The following is a 21,143-nucleotide window of genomic DNA, read 5'->3' as shown; positions in this document are numbered from 1 at the left end:
GGTCTTTAATCATATCTGCACCGATTGTTGGGGTGGGATTTCTGGGTTTTGGTGTTTGCTTTGGTTTTGATCTCAGTGTCTATTTTCTTGGCTTGTTTGGTTTTTGCCACACAAGGTAACAGTTACAGTTTCCAGAGCTTGGCCTCTTGATGTCTTTTAGAGGGCCATTTCTCAGCCTAGATACATAAGTACACGGAAGAGCATACTGTATAATTCTTTTGTGCCCTGCCTTTTTTGATGTATGAGACCAAAAAAAAAAAAAAAAATTCCTCAGATCACTAAGTGATGTTGCTCAGTCATGTCCAACTCTTTGCGACCCCCATGGACTGTAGCCTACCAGGCTTCTCCGTCCATGGGATTTTCCAGGCAAGTGTACTGGAGTGGGGTGCCATTTCCTTCTCCAGGAGATCTTCCCGACTCAGGGTGAACCCGGGTCTCCCGAGTTGTAGGCACATGCTTTACCGTCTGAGCCACCAGGGAAGTCGGATCACTAAACACTCTGAAAAATTAAATAGAAAAACATTAAATAATACTGAAAACAGTGGCTTTAATGGTTATACAATATTCTACTGAACAGGTATACCATAATTTAGTTGCTCAAAATATTAATATTGGACACTTGTTTCCAACTCCCTATTTCTGGTTATTTCCCTATATTAGTTCTAGATATGAAATTACTGAACTTGAGTGTATTTTAAGACTTCTAAATGATATTGCCAAATTGCCAAAGATATATCAATTTACAGTTTTATCATTAGTATAGGAAGTGCCTGCATATCTTTCTCTCACCAGCACTATTAGACTTTTTTAAGTTATTTGATGATATTTCATTAGCAGTCTAGAATTTTTCTTATTATTTTGCTTTGAATTCTGTTTATATCAAGGAAAACAATCCACTGACATTTTTGTAGCAAATACTTTTGTCATTTTTAATTTGCTTTTAAATTTTGAAAATATTTCTGATAATTATGTACCATTTTATGATTCTTCCTTTGCCTTCATACTTAGAAAGTGGGCCACATTCAAAGAGCAGACTCAATGGTGGCCTAAATAATACGGTGTTTAACATCAGAAGGGCTTCCCTGGTGGCTCAGAGAGTAAAGAATCTGCTTGCAGTGCTGGAGACCTGAGTTTGATCCCTGGGTTCTTCTATTTCTGGCATCCCACTCCAGTATTCTTGCCTGGGAAATCCCATGGACAGAGAAGTCTGGCGTGCTGTAGTCCGTGGGGTCGCAAAGAGTCAGACACAACTGAGCAACTAACATTTTCACGCACACTTGACATCAGAAAGACCTGGATCATAATCTATCTCATAGGGCTAGATATTGGGTTTTGCAAAGATTTTGTTGTTCAGTCGCTCAGTTGTGTCTGACTCTTTGTGACCCCATGGACTGCAGCACTCCAGGCTTCCCTGTCCTTCACCATCTCCCAGAGCTTGTTATTTCATTTGCAAAGATTAAATGAAATAATTTAAAGGATCAAGCACAAGGCCTGGGATGAGTAAACACTGTTTCTTTTCCATCTGTTTACTAGAAAATAATAGATTCAAGCAGACCACAAAGAAATGCAAAAAAAAAAAAAGAAAATATGCTCAACCTGCTTAGTAAATTATGGAACATAAAATTAGCTACCATTTTCTGTCCATCAGAATTTAAAAATGTAAGCAATAATTTCTAGTGCAAAGAGGCTATGGAGAAAGGCAAATTCACTTATAGGCAGCTGGGAGGTACTGTGATTTGTTAAACCCTTTTGGGAAGCAATGCCTATATTTATTAAAGCTAAAAAATGAAAAAAGTTTAAAATGATAATTTTCTCTGACCTAGGATTTCCAATTTGAGTAATCTAGCCTTTAAAAATATAAATATACAAAAGAATATATGTAAGAAGATGCTTACCCTTGTACCATTTATGATAGAAAATGCTGACAGCAACATGAATATCAGTCAGTAGGAGAGAAGTAGTTTAAAAAATGTTTTCAGTCTCTACTCTCTAGAATGCAAGCTTCCCAAGACCGAAGATTTTTTATCTGTGCTCTTAATGCTGTCTCCCAGCACCTAGAACAAAATAAACATTCAAAGAAATTGGTGAATAAGGAATGAGTCAAGTTTTGGCATCTAAATTTACAATGCAGCAGCCATTTAAAAGAGTCAATTGGATTTACTTATAATGACCTGGGGAAATGCCCTTGATATCTTTATTGTTGTCTAGTCAGTTCCTGCTGTTTTGAAGGGGAGGCAGAAATTAACACAATATTGTAAATCAACTATGTGTGTGTGTGCTCAGTCCTGACTCAATGCGACCCCAGGGACTGCAGCCTGCCAGGCTCCTCTGTCCCTGGGATTTCCCAGGCAAGAATACTGGAGTAGGTTGCCATTTCCTCTTCCAGGGGATCTTGCCCACCCAGGTATCCTCTCCTGCATTGGCAGGCAGATTCTTTACCATCTGCGCCACCAGGGAAGCCCCCAAGATGTATTATTAACTGATAAAAGCAAGTCACAAATAAAAGTATTACTTCAATTTTTTTTAAAGGAGAGACAAAGGAAGAACAAGAAAAGAGAAATAAGTTTGTAAGATGTGATACATGTTTGCCTAAGCACAAAAAATTCTTGGGTTGATGTAGCTCAGGATGTTAACATTGGTACCCCAGAGGGATGGGATTGAAAGAAGTGAAAGTGGCTCAGTCCTGTCTGACTCTTTGCAACCCTATGGACTATACAGTCCATGGAATTCTCCAGGCCAGAAAGGTAGCCTTTTCCTTCTCCAGGGGATCTTCCCAACCCAGGAATCGAACCTAGGTCTCCCGCATTGCAGGCAGATTCTTTACCAAATGAGTCACAAGGAAAGCCCAACGAAAGGAGGGGGAAGGGAGTTTTAACTTTTCCCACCTCTCTGCCTTGTTTAAATTTGTTGGAAGAAAAAAAAAATAAATATAAATAAAAAATAAAATTTTTGGAAGAAGCTGGAAAGCCTCAACTGGCGTTGGTAAAAACTTAAACCCAACTAGGCTTTGCGGTGAGGACAGCCTGATGGCATCCCTTGCCACCGCGCTAGAAAAATGTGTCCGTGGCTAGAAATTCTCTAGTAATTCCTAGAATTACTAGGAATTCTCTCCACAGTTCGGGCTTGTTGCGCCTGTAACTTTCGTGTTCCTCCCCCCAACACACACCCCTCCTGCGAGTTTGCTCAGCCCGTCCCCTTCCTGCCGGGTATCTTTCCCGTCAAACCTGCTGACTCGCTTGCGCGCTTATCTGACCCGGTGCCCTGCAGCCGAACCGGGCGCGCGGGCGCTGCTGCCGCCGGGTGCACGCCTGACCTTTGCCACTTTCCGAGCCCAGGGCGACTGCAAGGAGGATACGATTTACAAAGGCTGCTCACCCCAGAGCCCTTATTTCAGAAAGGGTCCCCCAGGCACAAGGCCCATCTCCAGTTTTAAAAAACCGGCTTGGAGGAGGAGGCAGGACTTGGAAGAGGAGGGGGCGAGAGAGGACGAGGAGGTCTGGAGAAGCACCTGCCGTCGCCTCCACCGCTATTAATATTAACTTTTATGTAGACTTGGCCCTTCTCTCCCCGGGGCTGCACACGGCAGGAAGTCGGGAGCAGGGGTGTAAGGGAGGGAGTTGGCAGGAGGAGAAAACCCTGGGTAAATTATTTAGCCGCGAGTAAATTATTTAGATCCAGAGTGATCCCGCCCTCCCCCAAGCCCCCAAAACGGGCCCGGGTCGGGGATCGGCCCTCACTAGTCGTTAAGTTGGACGCTCTCTGGAGTCCCGTGAGGGCAGACCAGGGACACGTCCGTCTGCGAGAAGAGGTTCGAGGACGGCGGGCACCCACCGGGCCCGCGGCTCCTGGGGACGTAGCCTCTTCGCCCGGCCGGGAAGGGGCCCCAGGGGCAAGAGGCCCGCGCGCAGCCGGGAGAGGCGGGAAGGGTGGGCTCGTCTGCACCCGCGGTGCCGCGCCATCCCGCCGGCCGTGGATCCCGGGCCCGCACCCCTCTGCGGGGAGGCGGAAGAGGCACCGAGGGCCGCCCCGGCCGTGACCCCGCTCCCCGCCCCGCCTGTTCGGGCGCTGGGCACCGCCGGCGCCCCGAGACCCGGCCGTTCCGCTGGGGCAGCAGCGCCGCCTGCCGGGCCCGGGCGCGCCCGCCTTCCACCTCGCCTTCCAGGTCAAGTCCCTCCCGCAAGGGGCGCTCAGGAAGCACCGGGAGGCCGCCGCGCGCGCCCCTTGCCGCCCCGGGCCCGGCACAGCCCCACTCCTAGCGGATGCGCCGTGAAAAATCAGAGTCCGTTTCACCGTGACGACCACGGCGGCGGTGGAGACCGAGCTGCTCCGAAGAAGAAAAGGAACGTGCCTGGAATCTCCCCGCGGGGTCCTCGCTGCGCCTCCACCTCCGGAGGCGCCCGGCCGCCAGCAGACGGCCTTTTCCCCCCGGGCGAGGAGCCGGCGGGGCGTCCGGGGCGGGGAGATGCGACACCTGCGCCCGACGCCCTCTGGGGGTCCGGCTGCCTTGGGCAGGGGTCCGCCACTTTGATCCATGAGCCTGGGCCGCAGAGGGGAGCGGCGAGGCCCCGGCCACCGGAGCGCATCTTTCCTGATGGCTGGGGCCGCGCACCGACGCCTCCATACCTGGCCGAACGCCCCCTACGCCCAAGCCTGTTTCAAACGACTTGTCTATATGGGCATGAGCAAGGTTTGCTTTCTTTCTTTCTTTCTTTCTTTTTCCTGTCTAAAACATTTTGCAAAGACTTGAATCCGGGCAGTCGATTCTCTGAGATAAAGATGGGGGGCGGGGGGCGGACAAACTAAAAGTTCCCATTAAGGGAGGAGTCCTGTGTGGCTTGACATTTGTAAAAGTAGGGCCCAGCTTGATGCGCTAATACATGTCCCTCTAAAAATTTATTCCCTAAACAGCTTCAGACTGCCCGATTGTCTGGTCGTGTTGCCTTCTGGTTCTCTTTTCTGGCCATGTGTCCACCCCCTGTGCAGCCATTATAACCACGTGGGTGCGTTTCAAGACCCTAACCCTAGAAGTGAGGAATAAATGCTGGTTGTTGGCTGAATATCAGGACCAAGAACTGTCACTCTGAATCAACATCTATTGTGTTTAACAATATATCACTCACAGGTATCTGAAAGTATAAAGGCGGTTATATGAAATTCATAGCTATGATGAAAATTGTAATAACAGGAACACATGAAAATAACTAGAGGAATTTGGATTCCTGCAATTTGCATTCTTTTCAGTAAGGTGGTTTGAGCAGGAACGTTATGCTTTTTATTTTTAATACATGTGGATTCCAGATAGCAGTCTTTTCTTTTTTGTCCTGCATGTATGCTTCTATATTGCTATGTATTGGACAATGGTCTCTTTTGTTCTCAATTAACTGTGTCTTTTTTCTGTTAGCCTCGGCAGGGCACATACACCCTACCAGAGTTTTGCCTAGAAAATAGAGGAAAGGCTAAAAATAGAATCTAGAGCCATTGAATTTTGTCCTGGTTGTTGTTTTTAATACACTAGATACACAGAGTGAAAGAACATATACTGTCTTTCATGAGTAAAAGATAGAGCCTGCCCAGGTCAATTTTTACAGCTCCTAATCTGTGGTTTAGGTATTAATACTCAATCTTTGTCATTGATTCTACTAATTGTCAGTAAATTAAAATTATTCAGGTGCCAACCAACAAGCCATTGTTTGCGCATACTACAATGACTTTAGCTCCTACTTTGCTTTTCATTGTTTGCTTTCCTGAGATTGGAGAGGAATTTATCAACTACCCCTTGGATAAAACCTATTATTACCATACTGCAGATACAAAGTGTTATGAGAGCAGACTGTCCTGAAAGTTCTGAGATAACACATGAACAATTAGAAAAGAATTTCTTTCCTAGAAATTAAAACACGGATATAAAAAGGCATGCAATGGAAAAAAAAATGTTCTGGTATTGATCATGAAAAGGTGGGGAGCGGGGGGAATGAAATGCCTAGGTTCCTTCTTACCAGTAAAATTACTTGACCCATAAACCCAGTACATGACCTGAATATTAAGTACATGTGAGTGTGTGTGTAGGGGGACTGTTTGATTATCACTGAATCCCAGGGAACTCTTCTTCATGGATCAAACTGGTGGTGTTCTGGTTTATGGATTAGATTCCAAGCACAGAATCACCAGGACACTGAATAAAGAAGAACAAGTGAAAGCATTATTCGCTCAGTGGTGTCTTGACTCTTTTCAACCCCATGGACTGTAGCCTGGCAGGCTCTTCTGTACATGGGATTCTCCAGGCAAGGATACTGGAGTGGGTTGCCGTTCCCTTCTCGAGTGGATCTTCCTGACCCAGGGATCAAACCCAGGTCTCCTGCATTGCAGGCAGATTCTTTACCATCTGAGCCACCAGGGAAACCCATACCAGTCATTATCTTTGGAGCTCTGGGAACTTAATTGATATTATCTGTATCAACCGAGGTTAGTGACAAATTTCAATTTGAAAAAAACTGTTGTTAAAATAAATGTTTGAGTAGCAGAGACACAAACCCGAAAGGTCACCTATGTATTTGTTCTCACCTTCTCTAAACTGATACCTCCAAGAAGAATGTCAAAGTAAATGTGGCTATAATCTCTAGAATTGACAGATCCTATTTTCTTTATTTGGAATTTGAGGGTATTTTCCTAGATCTAATGTCATAACCTTCAAGAAGTGAATGATAGAAGAAGTGTATGTATTTCCTCTGGTGTATAAGTAAAGAAAATATTTAGTGATTGTTTTGGCCCATCACTTGGCTCATCCCAGTTAGCAATAAAACCTGCTCATTTTCCTAAAATCATAGTAAACTCTTGAAGAAGAGGAGGCAAAAGGAAAAAGCCACCCCCCCCCAGAAAAAAAAAAAACTTTAAATGTGAGAATTATGGTGGTTGGAAGATTGTATAGTCCAAATGGAATTTAAGAAAATAATTTAAATGCTAATTTAAAATACAAGGTAACCTACATTATTTAGATATGAATGTTTTCCTTATCCTCCAAAGCAATACTAATTTAATGCAAAAATCTGCTGCTATGGTTTTTGTGTAAGGGGAAATTATGGGTGTTAGAAGAAAATGCTCATATTAAATTACTTTAATGGAAGGCTTGAAGAATTGAACCCCTGCCAGAAGCAGTTGGCAGGCTGGGGGGGGCGGTGGGGAGGTGGGTGCAACCCAGCTCCTGGCAGAGTACAGAATTGATATTGAGGTATTAGACTAGAAATTATTTCAAAATAACAAAACTTTTAATACTGCCTAGGTAGAGTTGGACTATAAAGAAAGCTGAGCACAGAAGAATGGATGTTTTTGAACTGTGGTGTTGGAAAAGACTCTTGAGAGTCCCTTGGACTGCAAGGAGATCCAACCACTCCATCCTAAAGGAAATCAGTCCTGAATATTCATTGGAAGGACTGATGCTGAAGCTGAAACTCCAATACTTTGGTCACCTGATGGGAAGAACTGACTTATTGGAAAAGACCCTGATGCTGGGAAAGACTGAAGGCGGGAGGAGAAGGGGACGACAGAGGATGAGATGGTTGGATGGCATCACTGACTCAGTGGACATGAGTTTGAGCAAGCTCCAGGAGATGGTGATGGACAGGAAGGCTTGGCATGCTATAGTCCATGGGGTTGCAAAGAGTCAGACACGACTGAGTGACTGAATTGAACTGAACTGAGGAGGAGTATCTGCCTCTGTGCCTCTTCTGGGTTAAAGGATTCTGATTGATATCCTCAACTAATCTGAGTCTCCTAAATACAACTGGAACATCTTTCCTGGTTGACGAAAGGACAGGTAAGCTGGGTAGAGCCGAAACTCATCTTCTCATCTGGAATGTTCGTGCTTTGCCACTTGAGATTTTGTGTAGACACATAGGCAGTGGAAATCAGGAGACAACAGACTTGGGGCTATTTTGGCAAAGTAAGCAGAGCTAAATACAGGAGGAAAACTTCTGGAAGGTAATTATTTTTCAATGATTTGAAAAATGATCCTTGTTCAAACATCCACTGTGAGGACCTTTGAGCACTTCAGAGAAGACGGTTCATGACTAAAAAAAGGAGGAGTTCATGTCATTATTGGGATCTAATCATAAGTGTACCCCATGAGTTGCATCTGCTTACATTGCATTCGATCTCCATTTACAGATGAGGAAGTGGTAGCTGGGAGGTTGTGATCTTCCCAGGGTTCTTAAACTAATTCTAAAGCAAGGTGTGAATAGTGCTCTTAAAAACCTATAATTTCTTCCTAAGATTCTGTAGCTGAGACTTATATCTGCTCCTTTCCTCGTCTTATTTTTCCCAGGTGGTTGTGAATAACAACAGCCAGAATATTGCTGTTTATGTGTTTAGATTTCTATTTAAGATCAGTATTCTTGATCATTGTCAGCCTCCTGCCTATCAGACACCAAGGAAACTCATTGAAACTTCCATGGCTTTCAACTAGCAGCCCATCTTGTTAACTTCATGAGATGAATATGATAAAATTATGAATTGTTTACAGGAAAAATACTTGGCCTGCTTTCCCTACATATATACCTTTTTTTTTTAATGAGTTCCACAATACTGCTGCATCTTCCCCTTTGTTTATCCTAAGTTCTCGCTCTTCCCATATATTAATATCACACCTATATTTCTGTAAATTTTTTTTAAAGAAACGTCCAAAAAGACTTTTGGGGGGAGTAGGGCGCCCTGGGATCTTAGTTCCCCGATCAGGGACCGAACTCGCTCTCTTAATAGTGGAGGCGTGCAGTTTTAACCACTGGATAACCAAGGAAGTCCCCCAAAAAGACCCTTCTAGAAGAGTGGACAGCTCCCCTCCCCTAAATTTGCTTTTCTTAAACATGCACCAGATCCAAGAATTTTCTGCACCTGACCCAGTGTGCACTTAGCTTCCCCGGTCCCGCGGCCGCGGAGGGAAGGCTCTCCACGCGGGTCTGGGAGCCGCGGGGTGGGAGAGAGAGGTCTGGGGCTTGCACCCCCTGGGTCTCAACTGCGTCCCCTTCCTGCAGAGGCGGCGAGCAGCGTGGGCCGGGCCTCGGCTCTTCCCAGGGCGCGCGCGCTCCCTGGCGGCCGGAGCGGGGACAGGGCGCCGCGGGGACCCAGAGGCTCGCGCCCTGAGATCCTCGGCACAGCGCCCGCGCCGCTCGGACCCGCGCGGCCCTCTGCTCACAAATGAACCCTGACGTCCGGACGCCGGCCTCCCCAGGCTTCTCCAGGCCGCGCTGCCGCTCGCGCAGCATCCGCGCGTGGGTTCCCTGGGGGCTGGCTCTCGGGGCGGTGCCTCGGCGTAGGGCCCTCATTCCCGGCCTTGCAGGCGGCGACCGGCGGGCAACGCGCCGCCCCGAGTAGGGGTCCCGGCGGGCCCTCCGGACGCACGGGCGTCGGCGCTAGGGGCCCGCTCCCCGGGAAGGGGAGGCCCGTGTGATCGCTCGCGGCGGGACCACGCCGACTTTTGGACCTCTAACCACTAAGCAAATAACCCTTGTGCTCGCGCTCCACTGTCCAAACAGGCTTTATTGACAGGCGTTTCACGGCAACGCATAGCAACCGCGCCGGGCCCCCGGAGACCACCGGCTGCCCCGCCGCCCCCGCCCCGGGCCCGGCACGCGGCCCCCGTCCACCCCCACCGCTCCCCCCGCCCCGGTCCCAGGCGCCGAGGGGAAGGCTCCTTCCGGAAGCGCCGCGGAATCGGGGCGATACTGCAGGGGGCATTCCTGCCTCGCAGCTCGGCCCGTCCAGCCCAGCCCTCGGGGCACCTCCTCCCTCGGTGGAGGCGCCGATCAGGGCCCTGAGAGGCCGCGTGGAGGGCACAGCCCCTCTTCCCGGGCCCCGCCGCTGCCGAGCGCGCCCGGCTCCGCGGCTTGTAGGACCAGCAACCTCAAGGGCAGCAACCCCGTGCCCAGCCGATCTCCACGAGGGTCTCCCTTTGCTGGGTTCTCCCAGTTTTTATCTGGGAGAAGGGAGAGACCGGGGAGGGAGGGTGGGGAAAATGAAACAGCACGGGGCAAGACAGGCCATTTACAGAACACGGTCGTGGGAACCTGGGCTTCCCAGGTGGCGCTAGTGGTAAAGAACCCGCCTGCGGATGCAGGAGACGCGGGTTCAGTCCCTGGGCCAGGAAGATTCCCCTGGAAGAGGGCATGGCACCCCACTCCAGTCTTCTTGCCTGGCGGGCTATAGTCCATGGGGGCAACTTAGTACGCACGTTAGTGGAAACTTTGCCTTGGGAATAGAATCGAGTGTTTTCACTTGAATGCTGGGCATCCTGGGGAGAAGAGACTCACCAATGAAGGGACTGAGGGTGACGGCTTCCGTGTGGACTTGACTGGACGCTGTGAGGGGCTCTCTCGCGCCCACTGCCCACCATTCCCCTAGCTGAGAAGCAGCTGGGCGTTCAGCTGTGCGTCCTGCCCACAGGCACCCCCAGGAGAACCACGCATTCCAGAAGGCAAGGCTGGGCTGCGGCTTGGGGGCAGGGCAGGTCTCAGAAACCGCTCCCTCGGGCTTCTGGTGCTCTGGGGTAAAATGAGGATGTCCAGATAACCTTCTCCACCCCCCACCCCCACCCTGATTTTCCTAATTCTAGCTTGCAAGGAGAGAGGATATTTCATTTCTTAAAAAAAAAAAAACAAAAATAATAATTTCAGACAAAACCTGATAGGTGATAAAAAACAGAATCTGAAATCTGGAAAGCTCCTTTATCTCTTTTCTTTTTAGAAAAAAAAATTCAACTGTGTTCAAATACCACCCCCACCCCCACCCACCCCCATTTCCCTTCACCATATCACTTCTCTCCCCATGGATCCAGAAAGCTTTTAAAATGCTGGCTTGGATGTTACACAGACCAACAACCCAAACAGCAGCAACAACAACAGAAACTCCCCCTTTTTCATCAGCCCCAAGATTGTGAAAATCACAGGAAGTCCAGGTTGGCTCTGGCATTTATAGCACTGACATACATTCAGCCCAGAGAGGCTCTGGTGACAGGCATTCTAAACAAGGCCCTGTCCCCGCCCCCCCCACCCCCCACTTGTCAGGCCTGGAGTCCAACAGCCACCCTCTCACACTACCATAGACCCCGTGCATACACCAGCCAAGTCTTTCCTGCACTGGGAAGAGAAGAAAGACAAAGACCTGGGGGTTCTGCATGCTTCAGTGGGCCCAGGTCTCCATCTTAGCTGCCACTGGCTTCTGCAGCTTAAATCTTGCCTGCCCTAGAGGTGAGAGGGGCCAGCGGGACCTTGGAGGGCCGTCAGTAGACCTAACCATCTTGGTTCCATCCCTGGCAGTCCCCTGAGCCCCTTTCCTGCCTCAGCTCCAACCAGAGATGTATCCTGCAGATCTGGGAGGCCAAGAGCGGAGGAGCAGGGGGCTGAAAGGCTGGTCTGTTCCGTCAGTCCAGGCAGCATGTCCGCCGGTACTAAAGGAAGCCCCGGTGTCTTTTCCCATCTCCTCACTTGGCAGAAAGTGTCAGAACGGAAAAAGTCAAAATCTAGGAGAATGTCATCCTTGAGGACCCCAACCACACTCATCTTTCCCCCAGGCCCCCGTCTGTTTCTGCTCTGAGGGCTAGGTCAGCTGGTGAACATTTGTGGGTGAGAAGGGAGGGGGGTCTTTCCTGAGGGTTCTAGCAGAGTCCATGCTCCTCATGGCTCAGCCTGAAATTGCTACTGCAGGCCGCTGCGGGTCACTGGGTGACAGTGGGGTTTAACACGCCCCCAGCTGGCCCCAGAACCCCAGGCACCGAGCCTTGCAGGGAAGACACGGGACTCAGGGGCTCCGGGACGCTTCTCAGTGGCCCTGGCTGTGGCTGGGGAGGCTGTGGCCCAGAAGGAGGGGGCGGCTGTTGCTGCTGCTGTTGCAACTTCTTCTTGTTGATTTTCCTTTCCTTTGCTCTGCGGTTCTGAAACCAAATTTTAACCTGGAAATGAAAAAGGTGGAGAAAAACAGAAGGCGGTGAAGAAGATAGTGAAAGCATAAAGGGACAGTATTTGACACTAGATCCAATGCCTCCTTCTCCAGCCAAAGAGGTCTCCTCTGCACCCGCAGGACACCAGCCCTTCACCCAGCTTTTCACAGGACAGCCCATATAACAGCCCAGTGCTGGAGCTTCCCCCAAGCCCAATTCAGCCTCAAGAGGGAAGGGCCTCTCTCCTTCTTTGTTCTTCAGGTTTCTTTCCAGAGCAACCTTTACCTACAACTTCACTGGAAAAGTTCAGAGTCTCAGAACCAAGGAAGACAGAAACTGCCAGGCCCTTTCTACACCAAGCAAGAAGGCTAGGGCTGGATGTACTTCAAAATGACAACCTTTGGCCTCTCAAAGCTAAACGGAAATGTAATAGTCCTTGCCTTGGGGCTGAGAATGAGTTTTAACCAGGGGTTTCCTGGCTGTGAATTTGACAATCTAGAGCATTCAGGAGCTAAGCCTCACCCCTCCATAATTTCTCTGGGCAGAGGCTGGTATCCTACATTAATTGTTCCCCCAATACACAGCTGGGTACAAAGAGAGTAAGTCTTTATTGACCCAAATCGAATTCTGCATTAAACTACACTCATTTGTGTGTGTGTGTGTGTGTGTTTTACCTCCTAGGTCCCCCAAAATAGGAAAGAAAAAAAAAATCAACAATATATATATATATTTTTTTAAAAGACAACTAGACGTGGAAGAAGCCTTTTTAAAAAGCATCTAGAAGGAAAAGTCTCTCGATCCTCTTGCTTTTTAAAAAAATTTTTATTTATTAATTATTTTTTGATCCTCTTGCTTTAATTTAATCTGCCCACAGAATGAGGTGGATCCCCGGGCCTGGCTTCTAACCCTCCCCACTGGATCCTCCCAGGCAGTGATGGGGCCCTGGAGGGTTCCTACCTGCCTCTCCGAGAGCCCCAGCGTGGCGGCCAGTTCGGCTTTCCTCCGGATGGTGATGTAGCGACTGTAGTGAAACTCCTTCTCCAGCTCCAGACGCTGGTGGTCCGTGTACACGACCCGATATTTGTCTTTCGTCCTGGTTTTCACTGTAGAGGAAGGCAAAGTTAGCCCCGAGAACTGCAGGGCAGCCCATCAGTCATGGGTAATGACAAACCTCCCTAACCCAGGAACCATTTCTCTTCCTCCATCGCCCTGGGGGGCCGAGGTTTGGCTGGTTCCTGCTGAGTCTGACAAGATCCCCCCCCCCGGGGGGGGGAGCTATTCAGGACAACTAACCTAGTTTTGGAATTAAGTGGTTTTTGAAAATTAAAGAGAAACTAAAAATTCATACAGGTAGTGAAGAGTCGACACGACTGAGCGACTGAACTGAAAAATTCATACAGGTGATAGCAGAACTCCATCAGGGGTTTTGTAAAGCAAATACAACACCTGAGCTGATGAGGCCCAAAAGGAAAACTGTCCTGGGAATATTCAGATTTTCAGGCCCATCAGAGGTTTTTAAAAAAAAAAAAAAAAAAACACAGCTCACAGTAAAAACAGCTGGGATTGTGGGTATGTGGGTGGGGGGCGGATTCCCTTTCTGTGTTTTATCAGAAGTGGAAAGGGGGTGCAGTAGCTGACAGCTGTCCCCTCAGGTCACTAGAAACCGCACACGCCCCCGGCTCACCAGCCTTATCCGGTGGAATTCTGAGCAGGGGTCTGGCAGGCCGATAATTCTTCTCGCTGGGGAGGCTCTATACCTGGGCGAACCTGGGTTGGCACACTTTTCTTTTTAATCCTCCATTTATTTCTGCTGCAAACCCTGCCAGAGCTATCCTGACCAGTGATCTACTGCTCATTGGATTGAGTCAACATATTAAACCTTGCATTGATTGTTTTACTGAAGGGCCTTGACAAATAGTGCGACTGCAGTCGGAGCAGGCTGGAGCCCCGCGTCTCCACCGGGTCTGTCCCGGGTCGACCCTCGGCAGAACCCCCCAACTCAGGAGCTGTTCTCGCTCGGTCCCAGGTCGGGGTCTTCTCCCCCAAAAGAACAGGTTCAATCGCCCGGTGCCCCGGGGCTGCAGGAAGATCTAAAGGGTCTGGGGAGTTGCTCGGAGGTGTTTAATGCCCCGCAGGCCGACTTTGTTCAGGTAAAACCCTTTGCAAACCACAACAAAAGCGCCCTGGGAAGATACAGGCCGGATCAGAGGGAGCTCCCCGGAGCCGCTGAAAGGAGAACACAGCCTCAAACAATGCAGGACAAGGCGATCTTATCAAAGAAAAGCCCTTTCAATGCCTTAATAACAACCGCGTTCTGTTTGAATTACCACTACTGAGCAAATGGCGGGCCGGCCTTCATCCCCCCTCCCCGCCAGGCGCATTAACATCAACACGGTGGCGGGCGCATTTGAATGCGCGCGGCGGCCCCGACCCTGCGCCCACCGGGAAAGGAAAGGCAACTGCCAAGTCCTGGGAACCTGCTCTACCGCCCCCAGCCCGCCCGCGGTGGTGGCCCCTTCGTACAGAGGGGCAAACTGAGGGTCAGACTAGATCACCACGCAGGTGGTGTACGGGGGCCAGGTGGGAGCCACAGAGGACACCTCCCCGGACCGGAGAGCCGGGCGCAGGGGAGTTCTCCGAGCCGGACTCTCCAGGAGCGGGACTCGCCTTGGGGCCCTCGGGAGAGGCTCTGGCTGGGGGCTGTCCTTTCAGTATCCGGAGAGGCCGGGGCAGCGCGACCAGGCCCCCAGAGTGCTCTGCAGCCCGCGCCCCGAGGACCTTGGAGATGCCCCGCACCCCCTGGGAACCAGGGAGGGGGATGGAGTAGGGGAGAGATGAGAGGGACTTGTCAGAATTCATTATTGACTGCGAAAGTCACCACCCTCTTTCCGGGCCCTAAAAGAGACAATGGCAGGGCTGGGAAGGTGTATATCAAAGCGGACTGGGTCGGGTCCCACCCGCCCTCCACCCCCCCACTCACCCCTTGACGGATGAGGCTCCGCAGAGGAGTCGGGCTCCGGCCGGCGGGCCGCCCCACATTAACATCACAAGGGGGCCCGGCGCCGACTGCGGCCTTGCCACCTTGACGCGGGACTTCACAGCGGCCCTCTCCTCCGCTGACCCCGCGGCCCGGGCTCCTGTGGCACGCCTCCCTCTCCCCCCGCCCGGGCCAGCTCTGCGCGCATTCTCCGGGGACGCACCAAGGGTCTACCTTAGACCGCCCCGGCCCCGCGGGCCGGCGCCCCAGGCAGGCTCAGGATAGCCAAGGGCCTTCCGTGGGCGCGCTCTCTGTCCAGGAGAGCGCGCCTCCTCTCGGGGGAAGGGACCCAGCCGACCCTCCAGGTCGGCCCCGAGGCCTCCTCCCCGGACCGCCGCAGTTCCCCCCGTGGTGGGTCCCGGCTTGTGCGCAGTGACGCAAAAAACCGATCCCCGGAGACAGCCCCCAACGGCTGCTCTGATTTATGCGGCTGTAATCGGCTATAAAACCCGTGCAAAGTGGCCATAACCTGCATGCCGGCCGGGTTGGGCCTGAAAGGAGGGAAGAGGAAAAAGCGGAAGTGCAGAGGGCTGAGAAAGACTTCACGGAGGGAAAGCGGAGCCAGCAGGACTCTCCCACCACACCTACTGGAGCTCCTTCCCCACTGGACACACTCAGACGCTAGACGGGGCAGACCCGGAACCCACGAGCCTGCTCAGTCCCGCCAACCCGGGATCTCTGCAGAGACATCTCTGGGGCAAGCTCGCTAAACGAGTGTGCGCGCACACACACCCACACACACACAACTAACACGCGCGCGCGCGCACACACACCCACACACAACTAACACGCGCGCGCGCACACACACCAGACCCTGGGAAGGAAGGTTCCGGAGAAACGACCTCCGTCTGGAACAGCGGCTGAGCGCGCACTACCCCTTCCTCCCCTTCTCCCTCTGCAGACACGAGGGGACTCCTGGGGCGTCCAGTCCCAGCCCTCTGGCTTTTGATTGAAATGACCCCTGCGCAGATCAAAGGTCTGAAGACCCGGGTGCTCCCCCCACCCCCGCGTCGCACCTCTTCCCCACTTAGATCCCGGGACCAACACCTTCTTTCAGCTTCGGCAGCTTCGCCCGGTTTCCCCAGCTCGGTAGCTCCGATCCCTACCTTTGGCCTCAGTGGCTAAACCTGGTCCCTCGCGCGACCGCGCCGCCCTCCTGGCCTCCCCCGTCCCCTGTTCTTCCCGAGTGGCCCGGACGGGGAAGGACGGCGTGCCCCTAGAGCCCGGCCCTGGGGAGCTGCAGGGGAGCCGCGCACCGAGCGAGGGCGGGGGGCAGCAAGCCGGGAGGACGCGATCACTGCGCTGCAGCCGCGCTGCGCCACGTTCCCGGGAGTCTCCCGAGGGTCCGAGGACTCGACCTTACGAAGGAAGGGCGGTGGGAAGGAGGGAGCCTCCCCTTTGCCTTACACTGAACGCGGTTCGTGAGACCAGGACCTCCAGTCCCGACCCCGCCAGCCCCCACGCAGGGGCCAGAGCAGCAACACCCGGGGGGGAGGGTCCAGAGCCCCCAGACGCGGTCGCCCCGCCCCGTCCCCCTTGCGCGGAGTCCCTGGACGCGCGGGGACCGCGCCTTCCCCCGGCGCCCGCCGGCTCACCTTGGCTGCCCAGCACCGGCTGCGCGGGCTTCCGCATCCACTCGCACAGGTTCCGCCGCTGGCCGCCCGGCGACAGCTGCTCGGCGGCGGCGGTGGCGACCGGCCCGGGGGGGCCGGGGTTGAGCGTCTGCAGCAAGCCGGAGGCGCAGGAGGGCGCGGCGGCCGGGTGGTGCGGGTGGTGGTGCGGGTGGTGGTGCGGATGGTAATCGGCGGGCCCGCTGTAGCCCATGGCGGCGGCCGGGGAGCCCCCGTTGAGGCCGTGAGCTACGGCGTTGGCGGTGGCCGCCGCGCCCCCCGGCGCGTAGCCGTTCCAGTCCTCTCGGAGCGGGGCGCCGTAGGCGGCCGGCCAGGACGGCCCGGGGGACTGCGCGCTGTCCAGGTTGGCGGCGGCGGCGGCCGCGGCCGCCACATGGTAGCCGCCGTAGTCCGGGTACTGCGGGGGGCTGACGAAGTTCTGCGGGGCCAGGTTGAGGCTGCCGGAGTGGCGCACGGAGCTGGGATACATGCTCACGTCCTTGTCCAGGAGGTAGCTCACGTACATGGTGGCGAGGGCCCGACGGCGAACCTCACCATGCTGCCCGGGGACGGACGCTGGAGGCTGCCGGGGGGCGCCGCGCTGGCGCAGGGGATGAGGGGGCGCTGGAACTGCGGGTGGCTGCGCCCCGGCCCGCGGTGCTCCGCCGGCTCCTCGCGGCGCTTCTGCCTCTGAGGCGGTCCCTGCCTCGGGCCTGCCTCCTCCCTCCCTCCCTCCCTCCCGCTCTCTCTTCCTTCTTTCCTCCCACCTCCTTTCCACCAGGCTGCAGAGGCGGGGAAGACCCGCCACCGGCTGGCGTGCGGAGCCCCAGGCCGGCGGCCTTACGTGATTAACGAGTGTTTACAAGACTCTATTAGTAATGACACAGACACCAATGGCTGGAGACGTCGAGGCGCAGCGCGCACCCGGCGCACAACCCCTAGAAACACGATTTGCATTTTAAAAGATTAGGGAGGAGGGGGGGAGCTCTCAAGAGGGCTGCGACCCATCACAGCTAAATATTCAAACCTTTATTGTTAAGAGCTTCCTCCTTCCAACCTTGGTGCACTTTAACCTCCAATCACAGGTTCAAAGAATGAAATCTAGAGACTTGCAAAAGTGGGTGGAGGGGTGGGGAGAGCTATCTTGGTGGGAATCGGGGTTTAGGAACTGAGGAGTCATGTTTTTGCATTTGCAGGGAAAGGAGGGGGTGTCTAGAAGAAGCTCCTTCCATCCCAAAGAGAAAAAGGGAAGCCATTGCTTTGATGACAGAGTTTCTGGCCAGCCCGGGAGGTGACGGGTGGAGCCGGGAGAAACAGGCCTGTTCTTATCCTCTCTGCGCCCCTGGCCAGGCCGACTGCGCCCCTCAAACAACTGTCACCGCTGATCATTTATTTTCTTCCCTAGGGAAACAGCTGGCCCTCCACACGAGATAAATTAAGACCCTAGTTGCAGGTCGCATCTCTGAGTTCATCTCATATTTGGGACTCAAATTAAAGCTCAATTAATTTTTTAAAACTCAAATTAATTTTTTTTGAAAAAGCATTTACAGTACAAACTCAGAAATCTTAACTGCAAACCAAGAAGAGAGGGGTAGTAGTCAGGCTGGTGGGAGGGTGGTAGCGGAGGGGAGCAGGAGGGTTTGTTAGAGTTCTGGTGTTTCTTTTTTTTTCCCCTGGTGTTTCTTGAGCTGGGTCCTGGTGTGTGGGTTGCCTGTGAAAACTAAGCAAGTTACACTTATATGTTTATATACTTAAATACGTGGTTTAGAATCAAGGAAAAGGGACTCTAGGGTTTCTGCTAATGTCTACCCAGGTATGTATATGTCATACAACATACCAATGGCTTAAAACCATTCTCATTTGCAAAGTAAAACATTTCTCCGGAGAAAATAGTTTTTCATCTCTAGGGGATGGAAAGAGACCCCCGAGCCATCACTGATGACTGCTTCTGAAGGGCCCGGGAAGCACTGTGTCCCGGGCTGAAAGTGGCAGCCGTGGGGACCTGTACTGCGTTGCCTGACTCGGGACCCGCCAGGACGGGTCGGAGGACAGGAGCTCAGGACAACCAGATTGGCTCGGGCAGGCGCCCATCTCGGTTCAGCAACCGCGGGGAGTGGGGCCTGCGGCTGCTGTCTACCTCCGCTCCGAGCCCAGACGGCGCTGCCAGACTGGGATCTGAGGATCACAGCACCCGGGCAGCGGGCTGGGCAGGCGGGCTGGGTGGCTTTGAGCACTCTGGGAACCAGCGGGGCGCAGTGGCTCTTCTGCAGATCCACCCCTGTCGGTTCTCGCCGCAGAGCGGTCTCTGGTGTTTGTCACGTCCTCGTGTGATCTCTGTAGCTCCTTCCAGTGTCCTTTATCTCCTAGATCTTCACATCTCCCCAGATCGGGAATAGAGCAGGTCTTGTCATCTTCTCCACTTTACAGAGGACAGCCGGCCAGCCGCGGAGTTCGGAGAGGCCAGGCCTCTGCCAGATCAGGGCTTCGGATCTCCTCCTTGCTGTTCCCTCTTGTCCTCTGTGTTTCCTAAGGAAAGAGGTTAAAATGGTGGGGAGTGGGTGGTAACAAACTGGGCAATCAACTGGTGAAGGCTGTAGCAGATCTTCCTTGTGGATCTCCCCAGGTCTGGCCCAGATAACTGAGGGTCATTGGACCTCTTGAGAAATAAAATAGGAAACAAATTACAAAGCCTGTTACAGAATCCAAGTCACTGAGTTGGGAGGGGGGGGGTCATGGGGTGGCGGGGTAGTCTGTGGACCTGGATGGGGCTGGGATGTGGGAGGTTAAGTGGCGGGAGCATTGCAGACGTTTGATCTAGCAAACATCTTCCTCCTCTTCCTGGGAGACACAATCCCTCTTTCCGCCTCCAACCCCCCCCCCCCACCGCCGGCAGCCCCCTCCCAAGCCTCCAGCTCTGGAAGCCGAGGCCCAGGCTTGCGCCCGAGTCTTCGGAATGTGGGCATTCTTTGGGACAATCACTTTATTGGGGACAGCCAGCCCCCTCCGCCCTGCGGTGGCCGCTTCCTGCGTTTTTATGGCCGCCGGCCGCTGGCTAATTGTCCCAGTTTTCCAGCTGTGTCTCCGCTCTGCCCTGGAGAAAGGGCCCTGGCCTGCCTGCCCAAATGCTTTGGGAGCGGCCTGGGTTGATCTGGCCCCAGGGGTCACGCCAGATCTCAGAGAGACCCATGCTCACTTGGGGTGTGTGGTGTGATGGCAGGAGAGAGGACACTGGCTGGTGTCCTTCATGAAGAAATGGGCACTCATGGCAGTAGCATGGCCCCTGCTTGGTTCTGGGCCCTGGGCTGGGGGTGAGGGGAAAGGAGGCAATAATGATGTCCTTGGACAAGCTCCTTGGAGTGGAAATATCTCCTCATGTCTGGGTTGCTCCCTCAGCCAAGAGGGGGCCCATCTGGGTTCCTGCAGGGGCAGGCTGTAGGGAGCAATCAGAGAGGGGTGCAAGGTGGCTGATGGGAAAAGAGCCTGGTGTCTTTTCATCACCATGGCTTAGCCTCTGAGAGCCCTTTGTCGGGTTCCTGACCCCAGGAAACCTGCTCTGGGTGGGGGAGGGGAGGCAGCTCCTCCGGCCTCAGGGTGCAGGTGTGTGGCCCTGGGGGAGTGCAGGTGCCACGTGGGACAGGCCTCCAGCAGAGACCAAGGTACCTGGTGGCTTTCTTAGAGCCTCCTGGCTTGAGCTGAGAACCACCCTCAATAGTCGTCCCAAGCCTTCACTCTTCAAGACTCTGGCTCAGCCTACCAGTACCTGGGTCTCCAAGTCATAGGGAAGTTTGGGGCTGGGGTGGGGCTGGGCCTGAGGCTGTGACCCCACAGAGCTTGACTAGGCTGCTTAGGGCAGGACAGGGTGGGAAGAAAGAGACCCAGGTAAATAAAAGGGTCTGTAAGACTCCGGGGGCAGGCTCCACTCAGGTTATCAAAGGGACGTCTCATTGTTACTGACAGTGTCGGGGCCACTCCACATTCCTCGGAGAGGGTCTGGGCTTCCAGGATCCCGGCTGCTGGCAAGAGCTGGGGCACAGAGCCGTGTGGGGAGCAGGAGGCACCGGAAGGGGCGGGCAGCTCTTCCAGGGAGATGAGACACTCCTTGAATCCACAGATCATTGACAGGGCTGCCTCTCTGCTCAAAGGTCCCCAGTGTTTGCTCCAGCCTGGGGGGGGGACCCTGCTTTTCCCCGAATTTGTGACTCCTGGAACTGGGGCATCTGTGACCCTTGACATCTAGGTAGGGCAGGCTGTCTGTTCCACCTTAGCAAGCAAACCTACTTTCTGAAACCCTTTCAGATCAAGGAAATGATCCAAAGAGCACTGCCCTTGCAAACTCCCTCTCTTGCCCTGCACAGGAAGCCTTCATTCACCCTGCACTGACCTGAATTCCCAGGAGAAATAAGGAAGAGCAACAAGGAAGAAAGTGTTGTCTGATAAAACCATTCAGCTTGGCAGTCTACACTGCTGTGGGAAAACCACTTGGCTGCTGTGTAGTTTGGAGCTGGAGAGTTTTGGGGCCAACAACGGCGGCATGAAGTCAGCAATCCCCTCACACAAAGGAAACCTCTATAAG

The 21,143-nt window shown here is 53.1% G+C and overlaps 1 protein-coding gene across 2 annotated transcripts; it reads right to left on the bottom strand.

Annotated features, from left to right (window-relative positions):
* Nucleotides 1-9,510: 9,510 nt before the first annotated feature.
* On the bottom strand, nt 9,511-17,482 carry CDX2 (caudal type homeobox 2). 2 transcript variants are annotated; one of them, XM_043478273.1, is made up of 3 exons: nt 16,556-17,482; nt 12,885-13,026; nt 9,511-11,935 (listed from the first exon to the last, which is right to left on the bottom strand). In XM_043478273.1, the coding sequence occupies exons 1-3, from the start codon at nt 17,094-17,096 to the stop codon at nt 11,806-11,808; spliced, it is 813 nt and encodes a 270-aa protein (XP_043334208.1). In that variant the 5' UTR covers nt 17,097-17,482; the 3' UTR covers nt 9,511-11,805. The 2 variants fall into 2 exon arrangements, with proteins under 2 accessions (XP_043334208.1, XP_043334207.1); XM_043478272.1 differs by having other exon boundaries at nt 12,881-13,026; nt 16,556-17,468.
* Between the last annotated feature and the right edge of the window lie 3,661 nt (nt 17,483-21,143).

Source organism: Cervus canadensis, chromosome 9 (assembly GCF_019320065.1).
Source record: "Cervus canadensis isolate Bull #8, Minnesota chromosome 9, ASM1932006v1, whole genome shotgun sequence".
Taxonomy (NCBI): Eukaryota; Metazoa; Chordata; class Mammalia; order Artiodactyla; family Cervidae; genus Cervus; species Cervus canadensis.
Note: the sequence above shows the minus strand (reverse complement) of the source record. Positions and strands in the feature narration are given on the sequence as shown.